The sequence below is a fragment of the Pelophylax lessonae genome (assembly GCF_965119305.1).
Source record: "Pelophylax lessonae genome assembly, chromosome: 7".
NCBI classification, from domain to species: Eukaryota; Metazoa; Chordata; class Amphibia; order Anura; family Ranidae; genus Pelophylax; species Pelophylax lessonae.
In genome coordinates, this window is record NC_138774.1 from 67928560 (window position 1) to 67942957 (window position 14398).

The 14398-nt window shown below is 44.2% G+C and overlaps 1 protein-coding gene across 2 annotated transcripts in view; it reads right to left on the minus strand.

The window, feature by feature from the left end:
- Window positions 1-14398, minus strand: part of LOC309559474 (cytochrome P450 2C8-like) — a 105555-nt gene that overhangs the window by 52506 nt on the left and 38651 nt on the right. For both annotated transcript variants that reach the window (XM_082262747.1, XM_082262746.1), the window contains exons 3-4: window positions 2131-2293; window positions 1898-2047 (exon numbers count right to left, since the gene is read on the minus strand). In XM_082262747.1, the coding sequence (XP_082118873.1) occupies window positions 1898-2047; window positions 2131-2293 (313 nt within the window). The remainder of the gene's footprint in view (window positions 1-1897; window positions 2048-2130; window positions 2294-14398) is intronic.

Genomic DNA, 14398 nt, shown 5'->3' on the forward strand with positions numbered 1-14398 from the left:
GACACTAGAGACCCTAGAAAAACAGTATCATGAGTACAGGGGATCGTGTTAAGGGTCCTGACCTGAGGGGGGCCACCCTGGAGTGAGATCGTCAGTGGACGGGTGTCAGTAGTCAAGAGAGTGGATACTAGGAGAGTGTCCTCAAGATAAATTGAATCCATCAATCCGGCTTCATCTAGTGGCAGGATGAAATAGCAGCCTGGCTGCATCGTCAGATGTAGGAGTCATCCGCATTGTAAATAGTTGATTTGGAGTATCCCACTATTCCCTTCTCCCATCCCTAATTAAAATAAAATACCAAAAACAACAACATAACCCTGGATTGATTATTGACTGAGCCATGAAGTAAATTGATAGACTGTGAATGTTGGTGTTGCTAGCGGTAACCCAGGGGGACCCAAAAGTGTAAAAATCCAGCAGTTCTTAAGGGGGCAGTGCTGTTCTATAATTGAAAATAAAATAAAGGATTAAAAAAAAATAAAAAACACAAACAAAAAAGGGGCATAAGTGATTTCATTGCTTGCTGAAAGTGTTAAAAAAAAACAAAAAAACGTAGGGCTTAATTTCACTTTAAGTTAGCTAGATAAGGAAAGTAAACACAAAGCCTAGATTAATGTTTAATTTTGAAGCTGATATTCTGCTGGGTGGATAAACCAGTGACTTCCCACTGTAAGCAGAGGCACTTCCATAACATACGTGGCCTTAAATTGTATTCCAAGCTAAAGACAAATCCTTTATGTGCTTCTGAATCCTCCTATAGATGATACTCCAATACCAGTAACCAAATCACCTTCAGGATACTAATAAAGTCTGCAAAACAAGTTTTAAAACCTACAGCCAACATTTCCACTAAGATAAATACAAAACACAACAGTACTCCATGTCCCAATTCCTGCCCATCCTAAGGTGCAGACACAGCAAGGATCCCCTCACTCCATACACATACATAAGCCATCAATAGTATAGAGAAGGACCCTTGCTCTGTGTGGAAACCGTGGTCTCTCTGCAGAGGCCTCCTGAGTCACATCTAAAATTCTCCAATCAGAGAGCAGAAGATTTTCTAATTGGAGAGTTTAACCCTCCTCTTATGTTAGGGTCAGAACCGACCCGTTTTCAGGTTTTGATTGTCTATAAGAATCACATAAATTTGTTTGTTGCATCAAGATTTTTTTACTTTGTCAGGAACCTCTATTTAAACAATGTAATAGAAAAATAATCCTTTTCACTAAATTATAAAATACTGTGGTGAAAATTAAGACGTTCATGGTGTTAGGGTCAATTCTGACCCAGTTATAATATAGGATTTTAGGACACTAATAAGTGGCAAAACTGAAATCATAAACACTCTCTCTGCTTAGTAACACTGACAGCCAATCCCCTCTCAACCCTGTGAGCTGTAGTTAGGGAGGGGCATATCTCTTTTCCTTCTTGTCTGCTTCTCTAAATAAAGTGAAGAAACATAGGACCAATACATTTCAGAGTTGCTGACTTTATTTTACCATTTTTTAAATTTGAAAATGAGAGGTATGCTATCAAAAGAAAGGTCTAAGGGGTCACACCAAAAATATTAAAACTAATCTTTTCAAGGATAAAGAGGCCTAACAAGGTAACCAAGAGGTAAGAAACAAATTTGATGATAAATAATTATTCAGAGGGTATTTTATGGCTGATTTAAAACACAGGTCAAAACCGACCCTAAACATCATGGATAGTAACAGAATTCTAACATAAGAGGAGGGTTAAGCTCTGATTCAGCAGGGGGAATTTCAGACCTCTGTAGAGACACTACTGCTTTCACACAGTAAACAAGGGTCCTTTCTCTGCAGTATGTTGGCAGGGTAAAGGCTGCTGTACTTGGGCTATGGCTGCTTTCTAAAAGAAGGTCTATATTGCCTACCTGCTTTTTTTCTAAACTCCACTGCAAGACACTGAGCCTCTTCCAGAATCCGCTCTTCAATACTTCTCTTCCCCATCCCGAAATTCCTCAGCGTGGTGAGAGAGAAGCGTCGTAGCTGTTTCCAACGCTCCCCGTTACTCAGAAATATTCCTGATAATGGAATCACAGATCATTTAGGAAATCCCAAACTATATATATATGTCATCACCATGTAACTTTGGATTGATATTTACCATAGCCCTTAAAAGCAAATTCAGCTGCAGGCACTCTTCCTCTATCACTGAAGGCATCTGCATTGTCTACTAGAGCCTCCTTCACAGCATCATATCCATGTAGGACCACCACTCTCCTGCTTCCTAGATGGACAGTGAATACATCTCCATGGATCTTCGCAAGCTATGGCAAAATAAGTAGAAGAAAAGTTGCACTTTATATCATTACGTAGATAGCTCTGTACAAAGTTTCAATTAGAAATAGGAAATCTGAAGGCAATGGTTCTATATAAATAGCATAAAAGCATTTATTTAAAAAGAAAAGTTTAACCCTCTCATGACTAGAGCTTATCAAAGCCTAATTGCACACACTAAATTTAGCAGCATCAGTATACATTGGTAACATTTGGGAATAAATTTAGGCCTTCTTTCATTTCAGTTGAGCACATAGTACTAAAGTGAGACAGAATAGATCGACACACATAGTAGTCCCAAATTCAGAAGAACCTTCAGGTGACAATTTCTATTTATAGGTGCAGTCTTCACTGGAATAGGTAGAGGGAAAGGTAAGCAGTTACTCTCTATAATTCAGGTATAGCCGCTATTTGACATCTATTATTTTTTGCGACAGAGTCATCTATCATTCTGTAAAGGATGTTTGTAAAAATAAAGATGCAGGTTGGGCTGTAACACATGTGTATATTCGGGTAGGACAGATTTCTCCCAAAACACTAGAGATGGGCCGAACAACCCCCCCCCCCCCCCCCCCGTTCGGTTCACAGCAGAACTCCCGAAAATTTCTAACCTGAACAGTGAACCTCATTAAAGTCTATGGGAGCCAAACAGGAAAAATCCAAAGTGTCCATTTTGAAGGCCTATATGCAAGTAATTGGCCATAAAAGGGGTATGGGGGTCTGGGTACTGCCCTGAGGGACATGTATCAATGCAAATTTTTTTTTAAAAAAGATTGTTTTTTCAGGAGCAGTGATTTTAATGAAGCTTAAAGTGCAACAATATCAATTCCTTTAAATATAGTGCCTGGGGGGTCTCTGCCTGTAAAGTGGCGCATCTGTAGCACATATAGAACATGCTGTAGCAAAAATGAAATTTCTAAAGAAAAAGGAATGAGTCAAATCCCATTTAAAATGACTCGTGGTTGCAATTGCTGGCAACCGGCTATTGAAAAAAAAGAATGAAAAAAACGGCATGGGGTATCAAAATAATTGGTATCCCCCAAAATCCATACCAGACCCTTATCTGCACATACAGTCTCGCAGGTCAGGAAGGGGGGGGGGAGCAAGCTCCACCCCCTCCTGGTGTATTCAAGGGCACATGCCCACAGCATGGGGGGGTGGGTGCTTTGGGACAGGGGGAGTTTGCCCCTCCCACCCCAATGCAACCACCCCTCCATGTTGATGGGGACAAGGGCCCCATCCCCACAATTGTGGCCAGTGGTTGTGGGGGTCTGCGGGCGGGGGGCTTATCAGAATCCGAAAGCCCCCTTTAACAATTTACTTAAAAAAAAAGTTGGACTTCCGGTTCCGGCGCCTGATGAGCTAGGCGGGTATAACGGCGGCTCCGGACTAATCTTCTTACAAAGCCGGCTTACCTGCTCCTGCGATCGGTGGCTTCCACCCCTTCCACATCCTAACCCTCGGGGGACATTCCAGGTATGGACCGCTTTGTGACACACGGCGCTCCGAGCCCTGGAGATATCCGCTCGGATGCGGACCCTCCCGCCGCACATGCAGCCAATATGGCCGCGGCTGCTCTACAACACCTCGCGGGTCCCCCGGCCCCCCCGGCATCTATGGCTGCAGCTCTCCCCTGCACGGAAGACCAATACACCCGCATAGCACAGGCTGTTTCTGCTCTGATGCTACCCACCATCACAGCGGCAGTAGACAAAGCTGTCGCGGATGGCATTACACAGCTCCGCAGGGAGGTGGGGGAACAGGCTCGGAGGCTCACGGACTTGGAGCACAGACTCTCTGAAGTGGAGGATGAGGTTCAATCGAATCTCTCCAACGATCAAAAAACAGCACAGACTCAACAATACATAATGGACAAGCTGGAAGATCTTGAAAATCGTTCGCGCAGAAATAACCTGCGAATCATAGGAATCCCTGAGTCTTTCACTGCTGCTGTTCTACCTGACATGTGTTCTAACCGCATCCCTCAGGCGCTGGGGATTACAACGCCATGCATAGTCGAAAGGGCACATAGACTGGGTCAGCCTTCCAACGATAGGCGCACACCGCGCCCGGTGATCGTGCGATTCTTAAATTATGCTGACAGGAACGCCATTCTTAAATCGTACCGCAATGCCAAAGCGTTGCAATTGGAGGGCCACAAATTGCTATTATTTGCGGATTATTCGCAAGACGTCGCAAGGCGACGAAAAGCATTTCAGCCGCTCTGTTCCGCACTGTACCACAAAGGAGTTAAATTCACTTTGGCCTATCCAGCGACCTTGCGTTTCAATACTCCGGCGGGAGATTCCAAGTCCTTCATGCATCCTGATGAGGCATCTGATTTCCTCCAAGCACACATGCAAATTGCTATGGAGACCCAAGATTCATTCCCAGTCTCCCCGTATTTGGGAGCCAGGGACACACGCACTCCCAGGAAGGATTCCTCTAAAAGGGCAAGATATGCGCACAGATCCAATGGAGACCGCCAGCGCTGACAGCACAAACCAAACTCTCCCGGATGGGTTGTGTCGGTCACCAGATTTTTGCTCCATTACCCCCCAGGTACATAGCTACTGGTATTGGGAATGTGCCCGGATGAACCCTAATCTACACCGTGCTCCCGTGTTCTCGTTATGAGGGCATTGGTATCCTTCCCCATCTGTTCTCTTCCTGGGGTATTACTCATGGTTTATCATAAAGTTTCACTTGGCTTTACTAGGTTCATACCTGCTGTGTGATTATGTTAGTGTTTTATTGTTTGCTGTTTTAATATTTTCTTTTCCTACTCTGTTTCTGATTGCAACCAGCATCTCCCCCCACATAGCCTTACCGGTCAAGCCTCATTGAAGCCATCCTCAATTCTAGACGGGATGATGCTAAGGTTCGCTACAGGTCTCAGTGAAAACATCAAGCTCATTTATAGAGACCCTGCGACTCCTGGTTCTCCCACATGCAGATTGTGTCGCGGGAGCTGGCCCTATTTCTGCTGATTCCGGTAACGCCGTGCAGGAGAGATGCAGCTTGTCAGGAAGAAAGCGAAGTCCCAGACTTCTTTGGTATGTTTGTTTACAGCTATGTCACTTTTTATTGTATTTCCATGTTCAATTTTTGTTGGGAACACCTATCCACATCTATCTCGGCAGAAGACAGGCTCGGTGACCCTAATAGGCACTCACTCTAAGCATTTGCATCTCGCAGACTCCCCCCTCCCTATAATCTTGCTCACCAAACAACTATGCATACTCCTCCTTTTTGATCCTCCTTGATGTAAAGATAATATCATGGAACGTCAAGAGGGCTTCGTTCCCCCCATAAGAGAATGGCGATACTACGTCATCTGAAACGATTAAAGGCGGATATCGCTATTTTGCAGGAAACCCACCTGCCGGCTTCAGATTTTCACTGTATGAAAAAACTATGGGTAGGACAGGTACGCGGATCTGCGGCGGTAAATCATAAGGCGGGAGTTATCACACTGGTTAATAAAGCCCTAGCTTGTGAAATTGTCACAGAACATACTGATACTGACGGCAGGTTGCTTACTTTAATCCTTAAGATTAGGGACACCACTCTAGCTTTAGCAAATGTGTACGCCCCGAATTCCCCATCCAAATCGTACTTTCAGTCTCTTACCGCCTCCCTAGACCCCATGGTCCACCTCCCTCTTTTGGTGGGGGGGGACTTTAATTCCGTAATGGATACCCTAGAAGACAGATCTAAGGATAAGGGCAAACCTTCCCCCCAGCAGTCACAGCCGCTTTACCTACCAGATTTTGCGGCATCTTTAGACCTGACTGATATCTGGCGCCAAGCCAACCCATTAGGCAGAGAATATACATTCTTTTCCCACCCTCACGACAGCTTATCATGCATTGACTACTTTTTTTGCAATCACGTCTTCCTCCAGAGGTCCTCCAATCCCCTAATTGGGGATATGGCAATCTCAGACCACGCTCCAGTGTCTCTTATGTACTCCGATCACCACCCACTCAACCCTACTAGAATTTGGCGGTTCCCTTCCTTCCTGGCCAATAATGTTGATTTGCAGTCCCTTCTGAAAAAAGTCTGGACGGACTTTTTGAGCGACAACGCTCAACATGCCCATGACCCGGCGCTCCTGTGGGAAACGGGAAAATCGGTACTGAGAGGTCACATTATCTCCTTTAGTACGGCCTATAAACGTAAAACCACTGCCCGGTTCCGCCAAGCCAGCGACACTTTAAGACGGGCACAAGCGAACCTTTCTCAGTCTAATACCCCTACTCACAGAGCTGAGTGGAAGAAAGCTAAACGTGACTTCGACCACTGGGCAGAAATGTCTGAATGTTTCCATCATTCTCTTCGGGACCTGGCATTACACAAATTTGGTAATAAATCGGGGAAATTACTAGCACAGCTTTGTAAAACTCAATACACCCCGACGCACATTGCTTCCATCAAAAATTCTAGGTGCGAGCTCTGTTCATCATAGGAGGACATCTCCCAGACGATGCATGATTTTTACTCCTCTCTGTATGGACAGGAACATATTGACCTACAGAAAGCAAACGCTTTCCTGGAAGGCGTTTCGCTCCCCAGGATAGACATTGCAGCCTTATCAGACCTTAATGCCCCTGTCACAAATGCAGAGGTTTCCGCCACTATTCACACTCTATCCCCTGGCAAAGCACCCGGCCCGGATGGATACCCCTCAGATTTCTTTAAACTTACATCGGACCTAAGCTCCCCGACCTTAACCTCGGTATATCAAAATATCTTAAATGGCGGTCCCTACCTGCCCTCTGGCTTTCAAGCCCATATTAAATTAATTCCAAAACCGGGCAAAGATCCTCTGGAACCCGGTTCCTACCGACCCATTTCCCTTTTAAACCTAGACTCCAAGATACTCTCAAAGATCATTGCAAACAGACTGGCGAAAATAATGCCAGGCATTATTCACCCAGCCCAAGCAGGATTCACGAAAGGACGCTCTGCATCCTCTAACATCAGGAAGGTCCTATCCGTACTAGAGATGGCAAAATCGAACCCACTACATGACATGGCCATTATCACGCTAGATGCAGAGAAGGCCTTCGACAATGTCAATTTCACATGGCTTTTTAAAGTGCTGGGGAGACTGGGTTTCGAAGGGCCTTTTCTGCATCTCATAAAATCTATGTATTCTGCCCCTACTGCCACGGTCATCACGAATGGTCACCAGTCTTCTCCCTTTCCCCTTTTTAAGGGAACCCGCCAGGGCTGCCCCCTCTCCCCCCTGTTATTTAATCTGGCCATCGAGGCGTTATCCCGATTGTTGACGGCCCACCCTGGTCTTCACGGAGTGCGAGTGGGAGATCAGGAGGTGAGGTCGGCAATGTTTGCTGATGATATTCTCATTTTCACCTCGAATCCAGCCAAAGACATCCCTCTGATCCATGACATCTTCACTACCTTTCGCTCCTGCGCGGGGTTGAAAATTAATTTTTCCAAGAGCGAAATACTGCCTCTAGGACGAACCAATCCCCCTTCCTGGGCGTCGGAGTCTCTATTTAAGATTACTAATAGCCACATAAAATATCTGGGAATTATCATAGGTAAAACCCCCCTCTTCTATATATACCTTGAATTTTCCACCTGTGCTTAGGGATATTATCAAAAAGATGGAGGCGTGGTCTGGGTTGCCATTGTCTTTGCTGGGTAGGTGTCATCTCTTCAAGATGATGTGCTTCCCAAAACTTCTTTATCCCTTACAAACGATTCCATTTTTATTAAAACACAAAGACACTCAACTCTTATATCGCTCACTTCAAAAGTTCCTCTGGAGGGGGAAACGACCTCGAATATCTCTCAAGAAGTTGTCTCTACCGAGGGGTGAGGGTGGGGCGAACATCCCCGACATCAGACTCTATAATATAGCCTGTCTTCTCCGAATAGGTTTGGATTGGGTGTCGGGCCACTCCCACTTTTCTAATTTTGATATCGAAAAACAAATGGTTGCCCCATTCACCCTGGGAGCCCTCCTGCACTGCTCCCTTTCAGCTTTGCCTGTTACACTCAAAAACAACCTGCTCCTCAGAGACACTATAATTGCTTGGAGAGAAACTTGTAAATTTCTGAACTTGTCTTCCAAAATCACAAAATACCTGCCTATAGTAGGTCACCCTCTGTTCCATCAAACACTCCAATATGCTTCATTCTTGCACTGGCCTTCGCACAACCTAAGGAACTTTGCCCAATTGTTTGATATGTCATCGGGACGGCCTCTACCACTAGTGATGTCGCGAACCTAAAATTCGCGGTTCGCGAACGGCGAACGCGAACATCGGCAAATGTTCGCGAACCGGCGAACCGGGCGAACCGCCATAGACTTCAATAGGCAGGCGAATTTTAAAACACACAGGGACTCTTTCTGGCCACAATAGTGATGGAAAAGTTGTTTCAAGGGGACTAACACCTGGACTGTGGCATGCCGGAGAGGGATCACGCAAAAAAAAGTTCTTAAAAATTATAATTTTTTGATAGAGAGCCAATTATTGAAAAAATTAAAAAAAAATTAAAATAAAAAATTTCTTTGGATTTAGCATCTGGGGGGTCTAAAAAGTGTACCTGTCAAGTTTCAGCTCTGTAGCATGTCCAGAACCCCTAAAAAACAGCATTTTTCTTATATTTTCAGGAATATGGCTTCTCTGCGGCTGGCTTTTTCTCTTGCAGGCATTTAGCGGGCATTTTTTTAGGCAGGCATGTCATTTTTTGTATTTAGTGTCTGGGGGGTCTAAAAAGTGTACCTGTCAAGTTTCAGCTCTGTAGCATGTCCAGAACCCCTAAAAAACAGCATTTTTCTTATATTTTCAGGAATATGGCTTCTCTGCGGCTGGCTTTTTCTCTTGCAGGCATTTAGCGGGCATTTTTTTAGGCAGGCATGTCATTTTTTGTATTTAGTGTCTGGGGGGTCTAAAAAGTGTACCTGTCAAGTTTCAGCTCTGTAGCATGTCCAGAACCCCTAAAAAACAGCATTTTTCTTATATTTTCAGGAATACGGCTTCTCTGCGGCTGTCTTTTTCTCTTGCAGGCATTTATCGGGCATTTTTTTAGGCAGGCATGTCATTTTTTGTATTTAGTGTCTGGGGGGTCTAAAAAGTGTACCTGTCAAGTTTCAGCTCTGTAGCATGTCCAGAACCCCTAAAAAAAAGCATTTTTCTTATATTTTCAGGAATACGGCTTCTCTGCGGCTGGCTTTTTCTCTTGCAGGCATATATATCAGTGGTGGGTGGGCAGTGGCACAGTACACTCTCTGTGGACCTGGCAGCAGTCACTGGCACCCAGGCAACTGCAATTTAAAAAATATATATATATTTTTTTTTACTTTGCAAGCTGCTGTGCCACTTTATATATCAGTGGTGGGTGGGCAGTGGCACAGTACACTCTCTGTGGACCTGACAGCAGTCACTGGCACCCAGGCAACTGCAATTTAAAAAAATATATATATATTTTTTTACTTTGCAAGATGCTGTGCCACTTTATATATCAGTGGTGGGTGGGCAGTGGCACAGTACACTCTCTGTGGACCTGACAGCAGTCACTGGCACCCAGGCAACTGCAATTTAAAAAAATATATATATTTTTTTACTTTGCAAGCTGCTGTGCCACCTTATATATCAGTGGTGGGTGGGCAGTGGCACAGTACACTCTCTGTGGACCTGACAGCAGTCACTGGCACCCAGGCAACTGCAATTTTAAAGAAATATATTTTATTTTACTTTGCAAGCTGCTGTGCCACCTTATATATCAGTGGTGGGTGGGCAGTGGCACAGTACACTCTCTGTGGACCTGACAGCAGTCACTGGCACCCAGGCAACTGCAATTTAAAAAAATATATATATTTTTTTTACTTTGCAAGCTGCTGTGCCACCTTATATATCAGTGGTGGGTGGGCAGTGGCACAGTACACTCTCTGTGGACCTGACAGCAGTCACTGGCACCCAGGCAACTGCAATTTAAAAAATATATATATTTTTTTTTACTTTGCAAGCTGCTGTGCCACCTTATATATCAGTGGTGGGTGGGCAGTGGCACAGTACACTCTCTGTGGACCTGACAGCAGTCACTGGCACCCAGGCAACTGCAATTTAAAAAAATATATATATTTTTTTTACTGTGCAAGCTGCTGTGCCACCTTATATATCAGTGGTGGGTGGGCACACAGTGGCACTGCAGTGGGCACAGTACACTCTGTGGACCTGACAGTCACTGGCAGCCCAGGCAACTGCAATAATAAAAAATATTTTTTTTTTCAATTTATTGCAACAAGATGCTGTGCCAACGTATATATATCAGTGGTGGGCAGTGCACTGCAGTGGGTACAGTGCACTCTGTGGACCTGACACAGCACTCACTGCAATTATGACAGAGGAAAAAAAAATATTTTTTAAAATGCCAGGTACTGTGCCTGTGCCACCCGAAATGAGTGTGGTGTGCACACAGTACAGTCTGTGGTAGGTCTGTGGCCTCTCACACACAGCGGGCAGGCAACTGCAGTGTACAATAGATATATATATATATATATATATATATATAAAAAGAAAAAAATCTATTACCTTACCAGCCCTTAAAAGGGCTTTTGGGGACACTATATATATATATATATATATGTATATATATAAATAAAAAAATCCTCAATTACCAGCCCTTAAAAGGGCTTTTGGGGACACTAGATAGATATAGATATATATATATATATGAAGAAACAACTCAATTACCAGCCCTTAAAAGGGCTTTTGGGGACGCTAGGTATATATATATATATATATATATATATATATATATAAAAAAAAAAAAAAAACACAAATACCAGCCCTTAGAAGGGCTTTTTGGGGTGCTGATATTACAGCAGTAGTGGACCAAGAACACTGCAAGACCAGGAACACTGACTAACTGTCCCTAGCTTAACAGCAGCAGCAGCAGCAGCTCTCCCTACTCTCACTACACACACTGCTTCAGAATGATCTAAGATGGATGCTGCCCTTGCTTATTTATAGGAGGTGGGAGGGTGTGGGAGGGAGGTACGCTGATTGGCTGGAAATGTGTCTGCTGACTGTAAAGTTCAGGGTCAAAGTTTGCCTCAATGATGTCTTATGGGGGGCGGACCGAACATCGCATATGTTCGCCGGCAGCGGCGAACGCGAACATGCTAAGTTCGCCGGGAACTGTTCGCCGGCGAACAGTTCTATACATCTCTATCTACCACTGCAGGAGATCTGCTCAAGGTTCCACATTCCGCTTGCTGACTTTCTCCATGTTCACCAGGCCATTGATTTTGCTACCCATCTCTGTCGTGATATCGCCAAGAGCTTTAAACCTTCTCTACTGGATGCCCTCGTGAGCATCCCCAAGCCAAGCATTTCAAACATCTACAAGCCTCTTCAACGTCACCGGCTTTTGCAAAAAGCGCTGCCTCTTTCATCACCTTGGGAAAGAGACTTCCACTTTGTAAACCTTCCGTACTGCATTCTGGCAGGATACCGATCTACATGCTCAATCATCACAAATGAGTTTTGGAAGGAACAGCAACTGAAGATCGTTCACCGGGCATATGCTCCCTTTACTTTTTCCCCTACCGCTAATGCTCCGTTACAATGTACATGGTGCTTGACGAATAGACCAACTTTATCTCACAGGTTTTGGTTTTGTCCCGCCACCTCGAAATTCTGGACAGAGGTGGAACTTTTTGCCCGACGGATCAGGGGTCTTACACCAACTGGACACCCGCTTATACTGCTATTTGGTTATCTAGATGGCCGTTCACTGGGCTTGGACAAAGCCCAAACCGCAATTCTTGCTGCAAATAAAACATGGCTGTCGACCCTTTACATGTTAGCCAGAAGAGCCATACTACATAACTGGATTAATTACAGCCCTCCCACCCTGCAAGAGGTTACTTCTGAACTTACGAAGCTTCTCAATAGAGACTCCATCGATGCTCGTATCTTCATTGGCCTTACACACAAATTCTACATGAAATGGAACACCTACATCTCTATTACATACCCGACCTACTCCTGCTCATCCTGGATTGACTCCCTTTTTAACGCAGCTTCCTCCAATTCTTCATCCACCGCCTGGACGCCTACCCAATTCTCTACACCTGCCATTCCGCAGTGCCTTTCGGTTGATTTGTTATTGCCCTCAAACGCTTCCCCCCTTTGAGTCTGAGATGACCTTTAATACAACTATCTATTGATGTGAGATACTTTAGCCTGAGTGCCTCAACACTGCCGTGCCCTACGGTATGGGTGCGCCTTCCTCGTGCACCAGTACTACACACGTTTAGGATGCAGAGTCTTATTGGGAGTGTCGTGCATGTCTTTATGTCTATACTTGGTACCTCAGGATTGCCATACTTTGGGCTAGAATTGTTATTCATCGGACATGACTGTGCTTCCCATGAGTATTCTTATAGGTTTCCCACCTGACCCTACCTTACCTCCCCCCACCCTCTTTTTACTCGCCCTACCTGTCACCCTAACCCCTCTCTCTTCCCTTTTCCCCTTCAATAGTCCTTACTCCCATCACCCCTCACCCTACCTCCTCTCACCTTTACCCCCCACCTGAGGTTATCATACCCAAGCCCCCCACCCCCCTTGCTATAGGATTTGATACTTCTGGTATTTTAGATCTCTTGTTTCATTGCAGACTATATTCAACCTTTTGAATTGTCGTTTACTGTATTCTTTGCTAATTTGTTATTTGGAAAAATTTTCAATAAAAATTTATTTGAAAAAAAAAAAAAAAAAAGTCATTTCCCCCAATGTAAATCCATCGTCAATCATGCCACACACGAAAAACAAAAAAATAAAAAACGCCCCTGCTGACATAAAGGCTGGCTGCCTACTGCAGGCTCTGCCATTTGACAGCTCTTATATGGGTAAGGGGCGGGGTCACCTGGCTACATCACCTGGTGGCACCGCCCTCTTGTGATGCTGCCGACCCAGCATGCACCAGTTTGTGACGTCAGAAGGGGATGGTGCCAGCCTTGATATAGCTAGCAGGTTCCTGCTGAACTGGCCGAATACCAATCCATGTATTGACAGGCTGCTTTTAAAGTGGATCTTTAATTAGAAAATAAAGTCCTGCTAGATCACTCCAGGCTGGTCCCTTTTTGCAGGTATAGCTATGTAAAACATTAAAAATAAGTGCCTATAGTGATTAAATTCCAGTAATACACTGTCTCAACCTGCTCTGCACATGCTCAGTTGCTTTCCATTTTTAGGCATTTTTAGACACTGCTGAGGTTTATAGAGACCAATCTGCTGACAGCCCTAAAGCAGAATTGAACCCTCCTTTCCTTTACAGACTTGGAAGTTGCTTCTAATTGATCTGCAACTGCCATGGTGCTGCACATGTGGTCAGTTATGACACCAGCCATTTGATGGTTTGACAATTTGGTTGAGGAAATATTAAATGTGACAGTTAGCAATCCCAGCATTCCAGAAATTTAACTGTTTTTTGAAACCGTTAAATCAATGGGTTTAGTTCTGCTTTATGATTTACTGCTGTTCAGGGGGATCTGGGCTTAAGCAAAATGGCAGCCTTCAGCAAGAAGAACCAGGAGCAATAATGGAGGCAATTTATATCACACACTAATTTTGGTAGAGTAGTTATCAATGTGGAATGTCTGGATTATTGACGAAATATGCCTTCAGACAGCAGCATTCTGGGCATATATACTGTATTTTGGATGGTGCCCCTATCCTTAATTGATTATTCAGAACGGAAGGATTGGGAAGACAAGGATTTCGGGCACACTATATCGATAAAATCAATTTTTATTTAAGACTCAGATAAAATAAAAAAAAACATACAAACGGACATGTGTTGAGTAAGAAAAAGAACCTATAATAGGTCCATGAGGTAATGTATATACGGTTCACAATAGGTGAGATCACAATTTTCATACAGAATAATATATAAGATATATTAACAGTTTGAACAGTCAAGAAATACTTCACATCAGGAGATTCCTGCTGACGGATACCTGAAGACACGAGGTGCCGCCTAACCGGGTCAACTGATGTTGTATTCAAATATTCACCATGATATGTTTAGTATTTTGCTCAACA